General features: G+C 32.7%; 1 protein-coding gene across 2 annotated transcripts; it reads right to left on the bottom strand.

The window, feature by feature from the left end:
• Positions 1-1,296: 1,296 nt before the first annotated feature.
• LOC146532802 (LMBR1 domain-containing protein 2 homolog) lies at positions 1,297-8,480 on the bottom strand. Of its 2 annotated transcripts, none has more exons than XM_085195446.1 (10): positions 8,055-8,480; positions 7,742-7,923; positions 6,715-7,093; positions 6,305-6,475; positions 5,717-5,894; positions 5,054-5,235; positions 4,223-4,462; positions 3,793-3,994; positions 3,440-3,538; positions 1,297-3,143 (listed from the first exon to the last, which is right to left on the bottom strand). In XM_085195446.1, exons 1-10 carry the CDS (start codon positions 8,226-8,228, stop codon positions 3,037-3,039), a joined length of 1,914 nt encoding a protein of 637 aa, XP_085051572.1. In that variant the 5' UTR covers positions 8,229-8,480; the 3' UTR covers positions 1,297-3,036. The 2 variants fall into 2 exon arrangements, with proteins under 2 accessions (XP_085051572.1, XP_085051571.1); XM_085195445.1 differs by having other exon boundaries at positions 1,297-3,176.
• Positions 8,481-21,241: the final 12,761 nt, after the last annotated feature.

Consider the following 21,241-nt stretch of genomic DNA (forward strand, 5'->3'; position numbering starts at 1 on the left):
CATAATGGTATTAATCCTTATCCTTTAAAATACTTTATTAAATTTCTACGTTAAAGGAAGATAAAATTTGCTTTTTAAACTATTTCGAAATTGCGAATAGTTTTAGAGAAAAACGCATTTAATCATTGACACATCACGCCGTTCACACATTAACTATATCGAGTCAAGTTTCACTTATCCCTTACTCTCAGCATATAAATAAGTATATTAGTTACGTTGGCCATTTAATGTAGATCAAAATTGTCTTTTACTGTTTTTCATTTTAATAAGTACTTTAGAAGTTGTTACAATATCAAAAAATCCTTGCTGCGAACGTTATGCTTATACAAGCGAGTCCGCCGCGCCCGCCTGCCTTACACGCATCGGTGGTTCAGTGGCAGAATGCTCGCCTGCCACGCGGGCAGCCCGGGTTCAATTCCCGGCCGATGCATTCTATTTAATTTTCGTCACAGGCAGCCACGTAGTGCTTGCTTTTCATCAGGGACAGAATACCCTCTTCAGCATTAACCACAAGCTCGAATAAAAAACCCGCCTGCCTTTATAGCAACGAAGATTTAGATGCGTTTGCATGTATTGGATAATTCGAGTTGAATGTATTATTTAATGTCATTTAACTATCTAAAAATAGTAATTTAAATATATTTTAATAAGTACTTGAAAAGATTAGTAGCACAGATTTAAAATTACGGTACCTACTAAAAATCCTTGCTGTGTAAAACAATTGGAAAATCCTTATTGAAACTACGAAAATGTGGGTTGCATTAGGGTTTAATTAATTTTCACATTATCTTAAGTGCTTTGCAAACATACATTATATGAATAATCCAGTAGTAAAAGCGGGCGAAGCCGCAATAGGGTCGCTACTGTACTAATATAATATTAACACTTTTCATACATGAATTTTTTACTATCTACCCTTATAAACGAGAAAAACTATGAAGGATTTTTATCTTCACGCTTTATCTCTAGCAGGGTAGCCAGAGAGAACGGACTGCTAAATGCTACAGTCTATGCATACCTCTTTCGCCTTGTTCACTGTCATCAACACGCACATACGTGCCCTCTGGGGGTCCTCGTGCTTTTTACGTGATTCATCAACTATCATGACCTTTTCCCTGGTTTCCCTGTCTGTCTTACTAATCACTTTCCCATTTTTCCTCATTCATTTTCTCGTCGTGCCCATACTTATTTCTGGCAAGTATAAAGGTGCTTTTTTAAAGTTATGGTGTGCTAAATATCAGAATAATTGAAGGCTATAGTAAATTTTATCGGTAAAAAGGGTTAAAATAAAACAAATTTGCTATCACATTGTGTATTATACATGCAATACCAAGGAATTTGACGAACGGAATGAAACAAAATAATTAGAAATATTGAATTGATATACCTCTAATTAAGTATATCACCCTACTGTCTTAAACATTTTGTTGACTGCAGGATGCCTTTTTTTTTGCAGCATTTAACTCAAATATTTCTGTTAGTAATTATATTTAAATAAATGTACATACATAAACGAAATGCGTTATTTAGTATTATTGTGTCTTTCTTAAACTTTAAGGCTCAATATGTAGAAGTTAAATCCTCTCTAGCGTCCAATTTTTTTATATGGTCTTATAATCGGCATCAGTTACAAAATGATGAATATTAATTCGGATATTAAAAATTGTATTTTGAACATCTAAAAGTTATTGTCGTATTCTATGAAAGTTAATTATAATAACAGTTACTTCGTAGCTATGTAAATATTTCATCACGGCCATTCTAAGGTATATATTAATATTACTTAAGCTACTTAAAAACAAATATTTATCTTCAATAGCGCCATTTAATAACATAATCTCTGAAAAGCTGTCAACGATTTAGTAATAAATAAAATTAAAAGATTAGAATATGGCGATAAAATAAAAACTATATAAAGAAGGTCTTACAATTGATTAACAAAAACGACAATTGCAAAATATTTTTGTACAAAATAATCACGAAGCCTTAATATACGATTATACTATATTAACATGTAATATTATTCTAATATTTTACGTGAAATGTCAATAATGTAATAATTCTCAATGTAAAAGTCTGTCGCTAATATGTGACGCACTCGTGAAGTTACACTGCTTGTAGAAAGTGCCATTAATACTTATTTGTAGTTGCGTGTATAATTTAAAAAAATGTGTAATTCAATTAAATATACGTACGTATATAGGTGTTTAATTGTTATTGCCACAGATTATAGAAAATACCAATACTAATCGTTAGCATATTAAGTATCTTTACAAATAAATCCCTCTTATATTAAATTTTACATAAAGCTCTAAAACAACTTCGAACCATAAATTTCAATGAATGTTCAAACACTATTGTTGTCATATTTCATATTAAGAAACAATACTAAATAATTTTCTATTTCTCTTACCTAAATCTTACAAAAAAGCTCTAAAGTACCCATTTTTATACATCGTTACACGGTCTTCTAGGCAGCATGGTCTTAATGGGTGGAGGTGGGCCGAATTCCTAGACACTGGGCGCCTGCTAGCTGTGTTTCGCATAGTAATCTAGCGGCGACAATAATAAACTACTTCTAGTGCGATGTAGAGCAGTATAAATGTATATAGATATGTAGGACTCTAACTTAAATGGTGTAAATCAGAGCGTCCTATTTGTGGTAACCTAATCTGGTGCACTAGAAGTAGTGCGGTAATAGTAATCGCCACTTCGTATGCTTCTATATTTTATTTGTATGCTTTTGCATACTATTTTGTATGTGTTTTTGTTAAGTTATGGCTTATATTGTTTATTTTGATTGTAAAGTATTATATTACAAAAGTATGCCGCAGCTAAGTCAATACTTATTTGTTACTTTTCGACATTACTTGACGTCTGGTATCTGTGGTTTACGAAGTAATCGAAGCAAAAGTAAGCGATCATTTAATTTAGAAACTAAGACTAATAGATTTACATACTTTAATATAAAATCCTTATAACTAAAAATCTTACAAATAAGCTCCAATATAATATTCTAAAACCATCTTTATATCTCTATACATCGTCAAACAATCCCCTGGGCGGCATTGTCATATCGCGTCGCGGCGCCTCGAACTCATCCACGTTGCTGGGCGCCTGGTAGCTGTGGCTCACGTAGTAGTCTGCGTCCACGTCGTTGAGAAGCCCGGTGCGGGCTGTAATGTGGTTACCATGCACAATAACTCATTTTTACATTTTTTATCTTTGAGGCTGTCACGGCACGGCGTGCATCTGTTAACGCGACGACTGTAGGTTCGATTCTCACTCGGGAGAATAAATTATTTCCATTTGTATTGTCCCGATTGGGAATCGAATCCACAACTGTCGCGTTTAAAACCAGGGACTGCACCGCAACGTTTACTAATTTAACCTAAGATGTTGGCATATACAAATAAAGTAATATAAAAAGTGGTGTTACCTCCATCTTGGTTGTCCCTGGTGCGGTAGTTTGAGAACCGCTCGTTGTAGTCGCGGCGACGCGCTATCGATTCCTCTGTACGTTGACGCCTACGTTTTTCTGTAGTTATATAATTAAATAGAATTTTAGAATCATACGCAAGTTATTTTGTAACTACTATCTCACAATGGTTTTGATTCATATCAGTCTCAGGATGGATGATTATATTTATTAAATATATTCAATTTACAGGCGTTACAGGTGTAATATCACCCAAAACGCAATATAAAATAAAATAGTTATCTTATCACTAGATAAAAAAATCAATAGTAAAATGTCCAAGAAAAAAAAAACGAAAAGGAACTAAAGCGTACCTCGTTTTACAATCTCCCGCCCTTCGTCAACCAGATCAGTGGTCAACTCATCGTCACCCACAAACTGTTGGAAGCCACAAAGTGACAATAAACGACTGCCAAGCGATAAGTAAGTGGCTAAACATAACAGCACCACTAACATTGGAAAATATATGTTGAAACCTTCAGCTATGATGCCCAATACGTCCATGTGGCCCATTATCTATAATTATGAATGGATCATATTAATGTATGGTACAGGTACAGTATGTTCGCAATTGAGTTCCACCTTTCAACACGTAATGCCTCCAAATTTCGGCGGAAAGTGGGGGACGGAACGGAGGGAACGGAGTGTCTTATCACTAGGTTCCGAGCTCTATCTGCCTACCCTGCTGTGTGCGGGATACAGGTGAAGCTAAAGCCAAAACAATACAGTCTGTTTTTTATTTACCTGCGTATAATACGTCTCCATAATCCTTTCTTTAATAATATGAGAGTCCATATGCACTAAGCTGAGGAAATTTAGACACATTGCCGGCGTTAATCTACAGACCATCATTCCGGAGAATATCAAACTGTACTCGTTGGTCTGGTGGTGGGGAGCCAGGTAGTAAAGATTGAGAAGCCTTATTTTAAGAACAGTTGAATATGCGCAGTAAAACATGTATGCGATTATTAATGTTGATATTGACTGAAAAAAAGTTCTTTTTAATTATGCGTTTTTTTTTAATGTGGGAAAGGTAGAGAGTCTAGTGGAAGAGCCATAATGTAGCGTTAAGACACGGAGCGTAACGCTATACTTGACCTGACCTGACCTGGTAATTGAACAGAACATCAAAGTATATTCGTAAGACAGGGGCCAGATAGTAAAGATTAAGAAGCTTTATTTTGATAACAGTTGAATATACAATGTAAAACACGTATACAATTATTAAGTTGACATAAAAAAATAGTTTTGTTTTAAATTTGTGCACTTTTTGTAAAATGTGGGGTAGGTATAAATCTTGCCATCCACGAATACGCAACCTATTCTACCTCCCAATCGCTTATAGTATAAGTGCGTATAGTATAAGTGCGTGCATATTTTAACAGTATGTTGGTTTTGTCGTTAAGCGTAGTAAGATGTTATAACTTTTTAAATATTTGTTTTTGTTACTTATTGACTAATAGAAATTTAAAGTCATGGGTTCTAATACAAATAAATAAATCAATAAACAAATTAAACCACCAAATACACATTTACTTTAAGCACAAATAACTAAATAAAAACAAAAACCCATACCACGATGGCCGCATAATTATAGCTGTCTCTCGCAGAATTAACAATCATAGCAAATATTGATAGCACGGGCTTCTTACAAAAGAACGTCACTTCTGACCACACAACCGCCACTGACAGAATACAAGTGACCACCGCCATTGCCTTTAAGAAATATTGCTTGAGAAAGCATTCCCAGTACCATTCTGTAAATAATTTATGTTTTTATATAAAAGTTCAATGCGTTAGATGTGTTACTGTCAAGCCTTCGTGGCGCCACGTCGGAGCGTCTGACTGTAAACTTAAAGATTCTTCCTCGGGGACATGAATAAATTTTATTGATTGATTTCTCGATATATGGCGTTTCGAGCGTGCCAGTTGAGCACAATTCATTTCGCCAATGTCACGTTGTATGGAAAACACACGAAGGAAATTGACCGGTAATAAAAAAGATAAATATACACAATTATAGAATACATGTAAAAAAAAAAAAAATTTTATTCTTGTTACCAGTTACGTGTCATTGAATTTCACAACTGAATAATGCTTCAAAAAATTTGGTGGAGCGAGGGGAACATAGTAGTATCACCAGGTTTTGCCTACTCTCTTATATGCAGGATACAAAGTAGAGAAATAATATAAAATAGATAATAGATTTATTTACAAGTATCAATAATTTAATCTTACCAATAATAGGTGGATAAAATATACGTTGTAACCTCGGCCGCGGTGTATGGAAAGTGTGTTGGAACCTGTGATCAGGTGAACGAGAATTGGACGCAATGTCCTCCAAATGAAATATACGCTCCAACATGAGACCCCATTGTGTTTCTGTTCTTTGCAACACATGCAGGGCTTTGATTGTCTGAAAAAAATAATAAAATATGTTTGTTTTGCTTCACACTGTATCCTGTTTCCATGATTAGTGTTCGAATTTGACGTTTCGTTTTGCCTTGTAACAAGAGTCAAGAAATATAATTAGTCTCAGTGGGAATCTAACACATAAACGCCGCCATCACAGTCAATCATAGTGTGGATGCACCCCAACAATTTCAGATAAAATAAATCTTACAAATAAACAAAAAATATTAAATTTAATTGCATTTATGACTTAGTGGGAATTATCATTATCATCTTGAAGTATCAAACACCTAAAATATATCAGTGTTTATTTTTTTAAAGCTTCTCTCTCTTTTCCTATACAAAAGATAAAGAAATTTTTCCTATATAGATATACAAATTAAGACTTTTATTGTCTTAATTCTTATAACATACCTTTTTATGTAAATTAGCAAGTGACTTTAAAGATGGCGGTGAAGGCCTATCAGGGGGAGCTCTAGAATTTAATTTATCTCTCAATTGTATTGGTAGCTTTTGCACTATAGTTTCCACATGCCTGTGCAATGGATGCCCTGGGCCTACTGCCGCTGTGACGGAATTTAGACTCTGTTCCAAAAATATAAAGCTCATTATTAAATAACATGTAACACCTATTTTAAACATCATTATCTATGATTCAGGTAAACATATGATTACTTTTATTTGTTCATTTGACAAAAACAATATTGTATATCTGTTATATTCATAATTGTATCAACTTGTGAAAATATAATTTAGAATTTATATAAGAATACTAATTTTTTTACTTATATTTTTAAAAAAAGCCACTTTAAATTAGAAATTACCTCTAATATGTCATCCACAGTTTCTTCCGCTTCACATTTGTCAGTACTCAATTTTGCTATTTTAAAGTAGCTATACGTTAAAGTATAGTTCTTTTTAGAATTGTTCCATAAATTTCTTGGTACTTCTACGAGGGCATAACCTAGAAGTAATATTAAAAGGAACAATCCCCATGTATTACTGGCGGATGATGCAATAGCTTTAATTTTAGGTCCATCTAAATATACTCCAGGTTTTAACGCAATATATATGAGTAGAATGCCACATATAAATAAGTATGAGCCATAATATATTGCATTGTCAACTAATGCTGATTTAAGTTTGCCTTTCACTGTAAAGTCACCTGCTTTGCTATATGATTGCATCATTGGCATGATGAGCCTGAAAGGGAGTGAAAGTTTATTAGCTTAAATACAATTAATATTCTTATATTTTTTGAAAAAATAAGGTGATTGTTTTTTTTAAGGTGTTAATCCATACTAAAAACAAAAAGCATCTTTAGAGAACATATAAAAATTTGAATGTTCTTTAAAGATTTGACCATGCCTCTAGGTGTATGACTTAGTGTTCAGGACACTTGGAAGGTTTCCAAGAGATGCGGGTTCAAATTGCATTATGTTTAATTTTTTGATATGTTTTCTAAAAAAGTATTTAATATTTTACTTTCATTAGTGTGGTATAACTCCTAAAAATAGTAAAAATACTGACATGGTTTCCATCTCACACAAAATATTTAAAGATTGAAAGAAGAGAGAAATTATGCTTATGGCTTCATATCCTGATCTAGTTAATCAAATGAAAGCAATAGATCTACTTAGTAATTTATAGGGGATTTTAAAATAAAATATAATCATTGACTGTAAACGCAAATGTTGTTCCACTTAGGAGAATAAATTATTTCCCTTTCTTTGCTTTGGTAACAAAACAAAGCAAGCAGCTAAGTCCCACCGTTCAACACACAATACTTTGAAAATGAGGATGGGGAGGGAAATAAATAGAAATAAAAAGTATTAAAATGTATTTACTAACCATGTCAAGCACTGTGATGTCCAATATACAACACGCCACAGATTAGGGAATACATTATCCGGCACAAAACTCCATGGTTTCTGACACTGGTTGTTTGGAGGTGGTAAAGTACTGGTATTGGTTGCTTGGAGTGATGGATTTACAATTTGAGTTGCATTATCTAAACATTGTCTATAAACAGTCTAAAAAAAAAATTACATTAAATGAAAAAAATATAATATTAAATTGCGCACAACAAACAAAAACAAGAAATTAATTATTTTCATTTCTTGATTCTATATATTCTTATTATCAATATGTATATCACACTTACCGATGACACATCCAATGGTAAAATAAACATTATGACGAATGAGAAGTACCATGCTGTTAAGACTGATACTGTGACCAATATATGATTTCGGTAGCAATCACCATATCGATATAAAAGAGTGGCAGCTAGTATAAAAGCTGATATTATTTCTACTACAAACAATGTGTAAACCATTTTTAATATTTTTATTACTATTTACTTATAAGAGCGTATTTTAATTCTTCTGTGCTGTTTTTTGTTTTTCTTTCCACACTTGTACAGCTTCACGTTGTAATTGTTCGAAACGTATTTGTGTCGGTGATTTTAGTGGTAGTAATATAGGTTTGTCAATTTCGTACTCCGATGGACATTCTTCATAAAATAAAATACCTCTGTCTGGCAAAATTGGATCAAACTCAATCTTTCTTACTTCTCGTTCCCCCTCAGACATTTTAGGTACAGTGAATAACCTGAGCTGACATTTTAAAATATTTAACTTTACAAAAGCTGGTTATAAAAACTATTTTAATGATTTACGAGATAAAACGGAGAAGTATTCAAATATTTTCTTTAAACAAATCAATGCACTAATAAGTTGTAAAACAATGACATTCGACACGATGACAGTGATGACAACGTCGTAGGAATTTGATTCTTGACAATACTGTTTAGAAATATAGCATGAAATTGTAAGTTTTAGAAATAAAAATCCTTAAAACTAACAAAAAGTCCATTTTATTTATGAAATCTTATAATTTAGTATAATACTTAGCGTATATATTTCTATAAGCCTTTCTTACGAGTAAGCTTGAAGTTTATCGGTTTTTTCTAAAGAGCTGATACTATTTTTGTACTACCTGTTGTATAATAATAAAGTTACTTTAGAATTCATTATTAAAATGATGTAATGAAAATATGAATTACGATAATGGATTACTTAGGTACATTTTTTTGTTGAGGATATTGTTGTATCAGTAGGTACTTACTTACTTTTTATTAGATTAAAATCGATGTCGACTCCCGATATGGTAATGTATTTATCATGTACCTATATTAGATATTGTCGAAGATATTTATAAAAAAAAAAATCAAATGCCAATGTCGTGTACTAATTTACGCCGCGTAAGTATAATAACCTAATAAAAAAATTATATTAAGAATTGCCAAGGGCACCCCGTAGTCCATGCGTAATATTGATTTAAATAATTTGTGTAGGTACATTAAATAGCTAATTTACCAAAATAACCACAAATCTTTATTTACTAGCAGTAACCGCTCTTTCTGAAAAGGGTTTCAAATGCATGGATTAGAATGTCAGTTTTATCAATTGAGTTTTTTGATTCTTTATTTACTTAGCGCAACCTGGGAGTGAAGCAGGATTCCAACCCTCCCGGATTGCCCGGGAGACTCCGATAATAATGATTAACCTCCTGACCTCCCGGAGAACAGTAATTTCTCCGGTTTTTCAAAAAATCCCTGTCCTGAATTGAAAAAATGGTCACCTTTGTTCTTTCCATTCCTGTTTCTAATGCTACATGTGAGCGCGTATTTAGCTTTATGGAGCAAGTATGGAGCAAGGAAAGAAACCGAATGAGTATTTCTTTATTAAACGCAGAGTTACAAGTACTAACAATCTTCGATTTTTATTTCTTTCAGCGTTGAAAAGGTTAGTAAACAAATATTTTTAAAGGCGCAAATTACAATATTTTTTACGTACTTAATGCTTGGGCCAGTATCAGCACGTGCGACCGTAATTTGGTTTCGCTCTCATTGATCACCCTACTTAGTGTTCAAATGTGTACGATTAATTGCTATTTTCTGAATTAATTTGACAGTTTTATTGTTCCCAACTGTTTATTAAAGTTGAGCAGTTTAAGCCCATTTGTTCTAGTGATTTATAAATGCTAATCACAAATGTGGTTCCAATTAGTTTAGGTTGGTATACTGTATGTGTCTACTTTAATCACAAATGGTATTGTGATCAGATAATAAATAATAGCATTTTAAATTTAGGACTATCATACATTTAACAAATTAACGAAAATTATAAGACAGTCACATCATTGCGCTACAAAAGTGACATCTTAGTGCGTAGTTGGGTAGTGTATACAATAAATGGCGGTAGTAGATTCGAAGCCCACTTAGGACAATGTTTAGAGTATTTTAAAATGAGAGGAAAATGGAGAACGTATCCTTACATTTCGTCCTATCTTCTATTACGGTAAATATGGGACATTGAACAAGATAAAAAAACACTCAAGTAGGACATTTAGAATTAGAGTAGAATTCGTATCATATTAATTTAAATTTTATACAAAATGTAACTAAAATATATAAGTAGATCTTGACGGGCGTGGGCTTATAAAACAGTTTTATTTCTAAGTGTGGATATCATGACAGAGGTAAGGTAACAAAGGCCGACCTTCGTCAATCCCTGTTATCTGCTACGTCGAATTTTCGATATTTTTTTTACGTTATAAAGAACATTGAAATTGGAAATAAATCAAACCTACAATAGATATGTGATGGAACTGTTCAATAGAAAGAAAAAATGTCTTCCTAATTTTATTTTTGTAATTTTCTACGATTAGGTACGTGCTGTTCTGAATATATTAAACAATTAAAAATTTCAACGATATTATATCTTTTATTACGCACAGATAGTTTAGGGAACCTAATGACTACTCCATTCCCCATTAAGTCACTTCCGAATCCCTTTTTCCGCCGAATTCTTGAGACATGCTTTTTGAATGGCAGAACTCAACGACGTTCTTTGCGTCGATACCAGAGTATGGAAATGTAAATATTAAATATTTCATTCCCCTGAGTGAGGATCGAACCGACAGTCGTCGAGCTTGCAGTCGCACGCTTGTGCCCTTGCGTCACGACGACCTCAATTTTGCAAAACATATCTTAAAATTGTTAAACCTCCAGCGACCAAATAATTTTCATTACACCTTATTTTGTGATATAATAATATTTTTAAATATCCATATTATGCAAACTTAAGAAAGCTTATTCAAATTTTCATCAAGAGAAATTTTAGCAACTGTTTCCATATTCATAAGCGTCACCTCTGACCTTCAATATAATTCTTCCTTTTAAGACTATTTAATATCATAAACCTTGAACGTTTCCAAGCAAAAGTTTCCTTTTTTAAGAAACAATTTCCATTACTCTTGTTTAAGTTGGAAAAAATGTTTATTTTGTTGGATAAAATGTAGGACATTAATAGAAGAAACAATCATTTATATATCTACAACCGAAGCGACGACGCTTGAGAACGGATCACGGTTGGAATTGGAGTTTCTTTAGAAAAAAGGAAGGAGCTTTAAGGAAAAGTAGCTCAAATACTTCTTTTTAATAACTATAGAAGATATAGTAGGTAACCTATCTATTAGTTTGACACAAATTCTAGACAACGAATTCTCAATTCAAAAAATAAATGCAATATTATTAAATTCTCTTTCTATAACAAAAGCAGCTCTTTATCCTTTTACAGAAATATCTCAACTAAACAGACGAATTCAAACTTGCGAAATTAAATTTTTTCTGTTGTCACGAACAGTGAACGTAATTTCGGGGCTCTTTGAATGTAATGCTAGGAAAGTTGTAGGTCTCGGAAAAGTGAAAATTGAATCAAGCTCCAGCGAGAAAATTCTGCAACGAAGACCGTCGTAATTTGTTTGCCACCAAATATTTTGCAAGTCATATTAGTGTTTATTCAAATAATATGTCCGATACATTTGGAAAACAATATATTATGTTTGTACATTTGATCACAGAAAAGATGTGATGATATTTATAAAAATGTGGAACAGGGTACAATCATAATACCACGCAAAGGTTGTGGGTACGATCCTACTACGAGAATGAATTATTTTCTTAAAAGGGGTTATCTTGACTCTAGGTTCTTTCCGCCTAGCCTGTTTATTTATTTCGATAAATATAATGTTTTTCGTCCTTCTCTTCTATTGTTAATACATTATAAAGACAACTTATAACTTGCCCGAATATTATTAAAAGCTTAGTTCAAAAAGAAGAGTTCAAGCCGTGGCCTACTGATATTGAAAATCCATAATGCGGGCATACAGTCATCTCATTTACATATCACAAAAGAATGAATGCGAACGCGATGAAAGCCGCTGAATGATAAAACCTTTTATTGTAGTTTTTATTTTTATTTTTACACTGTATACCTACTTGATAAATTTAAAGTGATTGTGTACGGTGTGGACTGTAGAGGAATCCACTATTTGTAATGTATTGGTGTTTAAGCCCAATATTACTAGATCAGTGCTATTTTTTTAATGATTATTTAGGTGTATTATTATTTCTTTCTGTACTTGTGACATAGAAAATATCTTGTACAATTCATAATTAAATAGATTCTCATCTACGTAATCTAATACAATAATAGTACAAGTATCAATCCATCAGTTAATGTTACGTTATTTTGACCCACTTCCCTCCGTTAGATTCGCTTGAATATTGGCACGCGTGTTCGGATCATGACAATACGACGTTTTCATATCATGATTCTGATATGCTTGCCAGAAGATGTACAATTACGCTTAATAATTAATTTATTAATAATTTTATAATTATCTATTATATATTATTTATTTATATTTATATGTTTGTAGAATAACGTAAAAAAATATAGAAATTATACTAAAAATATTTTAACAGTCAGCCGCACATATGGAATTATGAAAACAAAATTGGAATGCCAGCATAAAATAAATACTCATGTGTTTAAACAAAAATGAAAAACAAAACACAAAGGAATGTTTTTGTTCTACTTCCATTTAGAAATGCTAATTCTATTTATGTGTGTATGTGTTTGTGTATGTGTTTGTATTTTAGACCTAAATATATACGTAATAGAAAGAAGAAAATTAAATGTATATTGTATTATAATTATACATTTTATAATTTTTTCAGCTTCATGGCGTATCCCACATATAGCAGGGTAGGTAGAGGGAACATAATGTCAAGACACTCCGTTCTTCCACTTTCCGCCGAATTTTCAAGTCTTTGCCTTGTTACCAGAGCGAAGAAATGAAAATATTCCCCGAATTGTAATCGGGAACCTACTACTGTCGCGTTTACAGTCAGAAGCTTGTGCCATTGCGCCACAACTGGCTCACACTGTACCTACTATAATTATGAACTTTACATGTCAAAAATTTTCCCGTCTTCCTTACAATAAGTTTAGAAAACTACTTTAGTAGAGAAAGACGACTCACAATTTAAATCTGTATACTTAGACAAAATTACTTTCATACTTTTGTAGTACAAAAATATGGCTTTTGTTGGCTCAACTATGGAACGAATCTCGAGTCACTAAATGCGTTCTTCTTATTGCAGTTATTATTCAGGCTATTTTTATCATTATGCTGGCAAATGAATGCACCTTGAAATTTATAATATGCAATATGACTGCTGTCGTCGTTTATTCGTTATAAATTTAATAAAGCATGTCGTAATTCATTTCAATTTATATGATTGTATTAACATTTGTAATTGAATGAGGTAATACGTTTAATAATTATGGACTATTGAATGGTATTGTATTGAATATCGATTGCATTTGATTATTGGGAGTTCGATTTACTAGAAATCGTTAATATTAAAATATTTCTATTCACATTCTGGTTAAACATGGCGCGGCATTGGGCTCAGTGACGTAACCCTTAATTTGTAAAGTGGAGAAAGACGTAGTGTTAACAGAATTGGAATATGATGTGAGAGATTTGTCAAGATAACTATATATACTAACTTTGTATAAAATAAATATACTTTACTAACTTTGAAAATGTAATTTATTTATATTATAGAAAAAAACCCTTAAAATTTATATTTGTGTGTTAGTTCATTCCATATAAAAGTGTTGCGACTGCAAATTTAAGTTGGTAAACTTTTAAAAGTTGTACTCCTCGCTGACCTACAATTCTTAATTGATACGGAATCCTCGGTGTGTAAGTTCAACTCGCACTTGACCGAATTTTCAGATTATATTCATCAAAGGAACTAAAGCGTTTAGAAAGAATCGTTCTGGAAAAACATATGGCGGTGATCCAAATGACTACACGGAGGACAACCTCTCTGCGGGAATTGAGTAATTCGAGTGAAAAATATTCTTTATTTTTTTACAACATTTTCGCCCTACTATAGCAAATATAGATGTAGTAATTAAAACAAATAAATCAATTTTACAATTAACTGCTTACTCATTAAGGCTGGGCCTCTCTTATTTTTACTCTCATAAATATGGGAAAAGCGTATGATAAAAAATATCATAAAGCTTAATGTAACCACAAAAATTTGGCACTATGCTCCAGCTTCATTAATTTTTCCCTCTATTTATCAAATACTTCAAGCAATCAATCATCGTTACTTTGAAGTGATTTTATACATTAAAAAATTAACGACATTTGCTAGATAAAAATAATTTTGCATATTTTAAATAAAGAAAATCTTAAATCAGCTTCACGCTTTATCCCGTACAGATCAGAGTAGACACAGGAAACCTAGTGTTAAGACACTCCGCTCCCCACTTTCCGCCGAATTTTGGAGGCATGGCGTTAATATGAAATATTTCAATTTCTCGAGAGAATCGAACCCACGATCTAATAACCTGTCGCGTCCTGGCCATTTGTATAATTATTATTTTTTTGAGTGATTTAAATATAGAAAAAACTAGTAGCTCACACCATACTAACACAGTAGTTACTAACTGTAGACGTTGGTTGAGGATCCACTTTTGTAAATATTAATGAATGAAAAATATTCTTGTAAAATGTATTATTTATCTTTTTGGAAGTATAAATACAGATATCGCGATCGTAATCAATTTTATGGATAACATCAGGATTTTGTTGCGTATCCATTACCTACTTTTTATCTATTACAGAATTTGTAAGAAATATCTAATTAACTGTATTTTCTTCTTCAAAAACAAAGGGCGAGAGATTGCCCTTCATTTGCTAATTTACTTGCTGTTACAAGATTAACGATGTTGCTAAAAATAGAATGCCCTGTCATTGTTACCGAATTACTTGGTTTTAATATTTTTTTCTGAATTGAAATAATTACGACCCAAAAAAGAAAAGAAAAAGAAAAACAGTCTAATAATAACCTCAACTGTCCTTTTGAACGAAAAAACGTTTGAAATATCATTCAGAGTACGAAATATCGAAATATCGAAAATATTTTAATAAAAATAGTAACAGCCATCTCTATTGTGCTACGAAAAATTCTTACCTAAACCGCTATGTGATACTTTCACCAAACAACAATAAGCGTATAACGCAAACTTTCGTGGCAATTGGCCATATCCAGCTGAAAAGAATCTTAACTTCTAAATATCTTTGACGTTCGTTGTAGTGGAACAAAAATGATAAGTAGGTGGTTGATATACTTTTGTGTGTGTATATTCTTTTATTTGCAATGTCTACAACGAAATTCTTATACTGTGTGAAAAGATCTTCATCATCCAAAGAACTCATATTTATTTATTCATCGGGAAACTATTAGAAATAAGAGAAGTATTAAATAGATTTATCTTAGCGTAATCAAGATAGATATATAATGTCGTACATAAATAATTATATTTACTTTGAAATTTTATCTTAGAACAGATCAAGTTTCCTAGAAGATGTTTAAAAAGATGAGAAAAGCCTTTGACTTTAAAATGACGACTTTAGTTTCTCAAAGTACTGTGGAGGCAATTGTTTTTACAACTTTGAAAGCGATCTTCCTTTGATAGAATGAGACTTTCAAATAAGAGATTTTTAATCCTTTGGACTGAAATTTTTGTAACATTAATTAACCGAATAGTCATAGAAATCTGTTTAGTTTTTGTTTTATCATTGGCTGTAAAATGAGAATACATGAGAATTGAGCATACAAAATGAGAATACTGCTCTTAGAATAGGGTTTTATTTTTTTATTTACAATAAAAAGAAAAGAAAACTGCAATTTGGCTGTTCATTAAACTTACTTTCAGCATATCTAATGAAATTGACATATGCTTTTAAGGCGAAGCGGGATTTCCTCAACTAATTTAAAACTTCCTTGATTGAATCGCGGCTGCGCTGGGTCGGCGCTGTTTTGGTTTAAATTCTTAGTGGCACCAAGTTGTATTGAGTTATAAGTTTGTTTATTATCTTTTGGGTAAGTATATTCTACATATAGTACCTCACTTGTCTCATTTATATAACAATAAGGTTATTATAGTTCAAAATAGTGATATCCCATAATATGAAAAGAAGAGACATAAATACGAATAAATACTTAAAAAATAAACGCTTAAAACTCTAAAACTAACATCATATAAAAGTGTGTGCAATTGACTTTTCTATAGTTATAGGTAAATTATGTTATGCTATTTACTGCTAATTGATGTCTCTGGGTGCGAGAGTACGTGAAATCTATATTTTTCTTTTTCTACAGTTATCTTTAGAAAAATAATATTATATAGATAGCAGTGAAGCGGCAAGCACTTGTTTTTTCAAGATTACTTTCTTGGAAGATGGATAACGTTCATCTATCATTTTCTTTTGCGTTTACTTAACGATAATAAACGTCGCGCCGTCTTTAGCGGACGACATTACTTGTAGATATGTATTTTGCAAAACTGTAATTACATTTTATAATATCTTAGTATCGAATGCATTTATAGAGTGAGTAATTCCGTAATAAAATAGACTTTTGTAAAAAGTCTATTTTATTGCAAGATACCGATTTGTAAAAGAGAGAGAGAGAAAGAGATGTAAAATATAATTATTTTGTGTTATCATTAGGTATATACAAACATAACGTTTAATACTTCAAAGCCTTTACCGTATATTTGTAATAAAGCTATACATATATACACTAAAATGAAAAAAAAATCGAAATACATTTATATACAAAAATTACGTTCACAAAACTAACACGACACAGTTACGGGAAATTCCAATAAATTATTTGTATCGTACGGCAAAGTTCAATGCAATTGAATATTCTAAGAAAAAAGGAAGCACAATTATTATAATGTTTGGGGGTCCACGAAGGAAGACTTGCTCGCAGCCCCTGGCAGCCCTTACGAGGGCTGCTACGATACTTCTGCCACGTGCACCTCGAGAGAGCGCACTGATAGGGTCGCGCACCAGTGCATCCCTGCTGGTGTGTCAAGTGGCGTTGGAAACCGCCACCCAACACGCCATGTCCAGAACGGCGGGACGGAGTGGAGGACGGAGCTACGTAGAGCTACGTGGAATGTAAGAGAAGAAAGATGTAGGCAGAGCCCTTAGCTTAGGCGCTCCGTTACACCGTGAAGCTAGATTAAATTAGATTAGATTATGTCTAATGTATATATTTAGAGGGAGAAATTGCAGTACAAAAAACTATTACAAACCTGTAAGTTAATTTCAGTGCATACGCCCACAACCTTAAGTTTGTCAAGTAATAAGTTGTACTAACCGTTCACCCGCGTTCCTGAAATTGATACGGATCGCTCGATGGGCGAGTCCGACTCGCGATTGACCGATTTTTAGTATAGGTACATATAAGCATTCTGAAACATTGTAATAAAAGAAGTATGAGCGTAGGGCCCTGCTTGGAGAAACAAAGGAGAGTGATTCAAGCATTTGCTCTTTAAGATGTTTTTGTAAAGGACGCTTAGTCTCATTCAACAATACAAAGCCTGGTCATTAACTTCAAGGTGTTTTATGAGATCCGAGTTCGTTTGAGTATCTTTCTTTTCTAGCTACATGAAGTATTTTACTTTGTCTATATTCGTCTACTGCTTATTGCTAATTAGACCGAAAGTTCCAGTAATAAGTAACATTTCCTTCGTTTGTTGGAACCGAAAAAACACCAAGTTATATGTACAATTCTGTCCCTTAGTTGATTTTTAATCAACAAAAAAGGTGTTTAGTCGGATTTCTTTTTATTGTAATAATATATAGAGCTGAGAGTAATTACATTGAAATATAATTATAAGCACTGTATCTTCAACAGGAAACGTATTTATGTATATACTAGCAACCGCCAGCGGCTTCGCCCGCTTAAACTACACAATTATTAATTCAATATACTGAATTACTTTATGTTCTAATATTTCATGTTTGCAGCGCACTTAGTGATTTCTAATATGCACATTTCAATAACTTTGGTACCGTATTAGCGTAATTGTTATAAGAATTTTGAATGGTTTAAAAGAATGCAACCTACATTACCTACTATTTAATATCAGTTATAAGATTTTTTTGTAAATATATATATTACCGATTTATTTAGAGCGTATATTGCAAAATATACGCAAAGATATGGTTAATTTTTTTATTATAGTTAATATTGCAAAGATATGGTTATTTTTTTTTATTTTTTTTACTTTCACCATATGTTAAAAAGAAATATAAGTATTAATTTGAACTATTCAAATAATTTACAATTGCATAAACAGACTTAAAGACGAAATAACTGGCCTTGACAGGGATTCATTCCTGATAGGGCTCTTATCACTTTTATGTAAATTTTTGTTATAGAGTATTATTAATTTAAACAAAAAAAATGTTATTCTCATATACTCCCAGTATCAACATGTTGGGCTTTAACGTTTCGAGTAATTATCAGTCAGTATCGCGATCATACGGAAACCAAGAGCAAGTTGGTATCAAAGACACTGGGAGTCACCGGCAGAGCGAGACATTACTTTACGACAAAACACCGATTGGTAATGTAAAGAGCCCAAGAAACTTTGGTTTTGCCAGCATCCATCATACCAGTCATTTTTGCATGATTCGCAATCGGAGATTTCTATTTTCCGAAGAATCTATTTTCCGCCCATTTCTGGAGGCATTGCGTATTTAGTGATGGAACTCAACGTCACGCTTTGCCGCGACACCAGAGCGAAGAAATGAAAATATAAATTTAAATAAATATTTCATTTCCTCGACAGAATAGACATAAAACCTACAACCAGTCGCATTTACTATAACACTTTCGTGCTTCTGCACCACGACTGGCCTCTTTATCTTTCTTTTTTCAGCTTCACGCACTGTACTCCGCACAGAGTATAGGAAAAGGGAATCGAGCGTTGAGACACTCCTTTCACCACTTTCCACTAAATTTTTCGAGGCATTGCGTGTTGGGTGGCCGAACTTCACGCCTGGCTTTTGAATTGCTGCTAGAGCGAAAAAATATAAATATTAATATACAATAATGCATTACATCGATTGGAAATCGAACCCACACCCTTGTGCCCCTGTGCCACGAAGGCCTATATTTTTCATGTGCAGATTTCGCTTTTATATCCTTTAATTATGTGTAGAATATGAAATGCATTATACAGTTAACAGATGTTACTTATATCCCGAAAAACACACCCGACCCGACCCCTAAGGGTCGAATTTCGAAAAAAAAACTTGTTTCAAAATCCATGTCTAAATCCCATCTAGGGTAGCACGTAGACACTAAAATAATTCGTATGTAAAATTTGAGATTTTTGACCAGCACTTGTAATTACGAAATTGCATATACAATATCAACCCCAAAACTATATGCTTAGGTATCAAATTTAGCAAAATCTCGTCTTAGTTAACAACTACTACCTATAAGTAGCGCTCATGCAAAATTTGAGACTCCTAGCACTTATAGTTACGAAGTTTCATACAAACTATCAACCCTAAAAACAACCCTTTAGGGGTGGAATATTGGAAATTCCCGTCTCCGTGTGTACTTGCGTCCTATAAGTGACGTCCATAGAAAATTTAAGACTCCTAGCGCTTATAGTAACGAAGTTTCATGCAAACTACCAACCCTAAAAACAACCCTTTAGGGGTGGAATATTGAAAATTCCCGTCTCCGTGTGTACTTACGTCTTATAAGTGACGGCCATGCAAATTTTGAGACTCCTAGCATTTGTAGTAAAGAAGTTTCATACAAAATTTTAACCCCAAAAACAACCCCCTTAGAAGTCGAATATTACAAATTCCCGTCTTAGCGAGCACCTACGTCCTATAAGTAACTCCTATGCAAAATTTCAGATTCCTAGCACATGTAGTTTCTGAGATTTCGTGATGAGTGAGTGACCTTTCGATTTTATATATATATACTAGCGGCCCGCTCGCGGTTTTACCCGCGTGAACTATGTTATTATTAATTTGTGTCTCCATGGCTACGTCCTAGTGACGTCTATGCAAAATTTGAGACTCCTAGCATTTAGTAACGAATGACAAAGACAAATGTCATTAGTAACGAAGTAACGAAGTTTCATACAAACTTTCAACCCCCAAAACAACCCCTTAGAAGTCGAATATTACAAATTCCCGTCTTAGCGAGCACCCACGTCCTATATAGACTGGGATCCGACCGTTGAATCCTGCATAAACGAGTTTTCTTAATTAAACCTATATTAATGAATAATACATGATTAGTAGAACAGATTACACCTGGGTTGCCTGGAAGAATCCTGCCGCAATCACCTTTAATTACATTTTTTCGTAACTCGTTTTTGGAGAAAATTGCACCCATACGTTTTTTATATGAATCGCACATCATTTGAAAGATAATCGCATAAGGAATTGGAAAATTAAGGGTTGCCAGCTCTCAGTCTGCCGCAAGTCCAGGGTTGCCTGGTTTAAAGTTGTCACTAAATGTTAATAATTTGCACTCATGTGTTTTTTTAATGAATTATATATCAAATTAAAGCTTATTTTTTTCTGAACACTATAAAACAGGGTTGCCTGGAAAATTCCTGCCGCAAACAGGGGTTGCCAGCGTTTGAAATATTTTATTCCGGTTCCGTTTGACTATGAGAATAGACGATGAAATGCACGGTCTGCCTTATGTTTTAAAGTAAAATATTATATAATAGAAGATCAATCTTAAAATCAATGTTTATTCTAATTGTTCACCTGTTAAATGATGATTTTAATCATATTAAGTACACGCAGAAAACTATTTAAAGATCATAGGGCAGAAGAAATCATCCTTATTTTTCAAGTAAAATAATGAATCTATAATATTGAGTCTTTGCAAAATCTATTTTCTAAATACTAATATTTATTTATTAATTTAAATAACCCTTTTAAAACAACTAAATTATCTAATTAAGTAAATGTTTACAAATATCGATCTACTATAAGGTATTAATTACAACATGTTTCCTTAATATAATGAGAGGTGACAATTATTGCGGATATTTTTTTTATTAA

This window comes from Heliconius melpomene, chromosome 13, assembly GCF_056956725.1.
Source record: "Heliconius melpomene rosina isolate 202511_hmr_F chromosome 13, ASM5695672v1, whole genome shotgun sequence".
NCBI lineage: Eukaryota > Metazoa > Arthropoda > Insecta > Lepidoptera > Nymphalidae > Heliconius > Heliconius melpomene.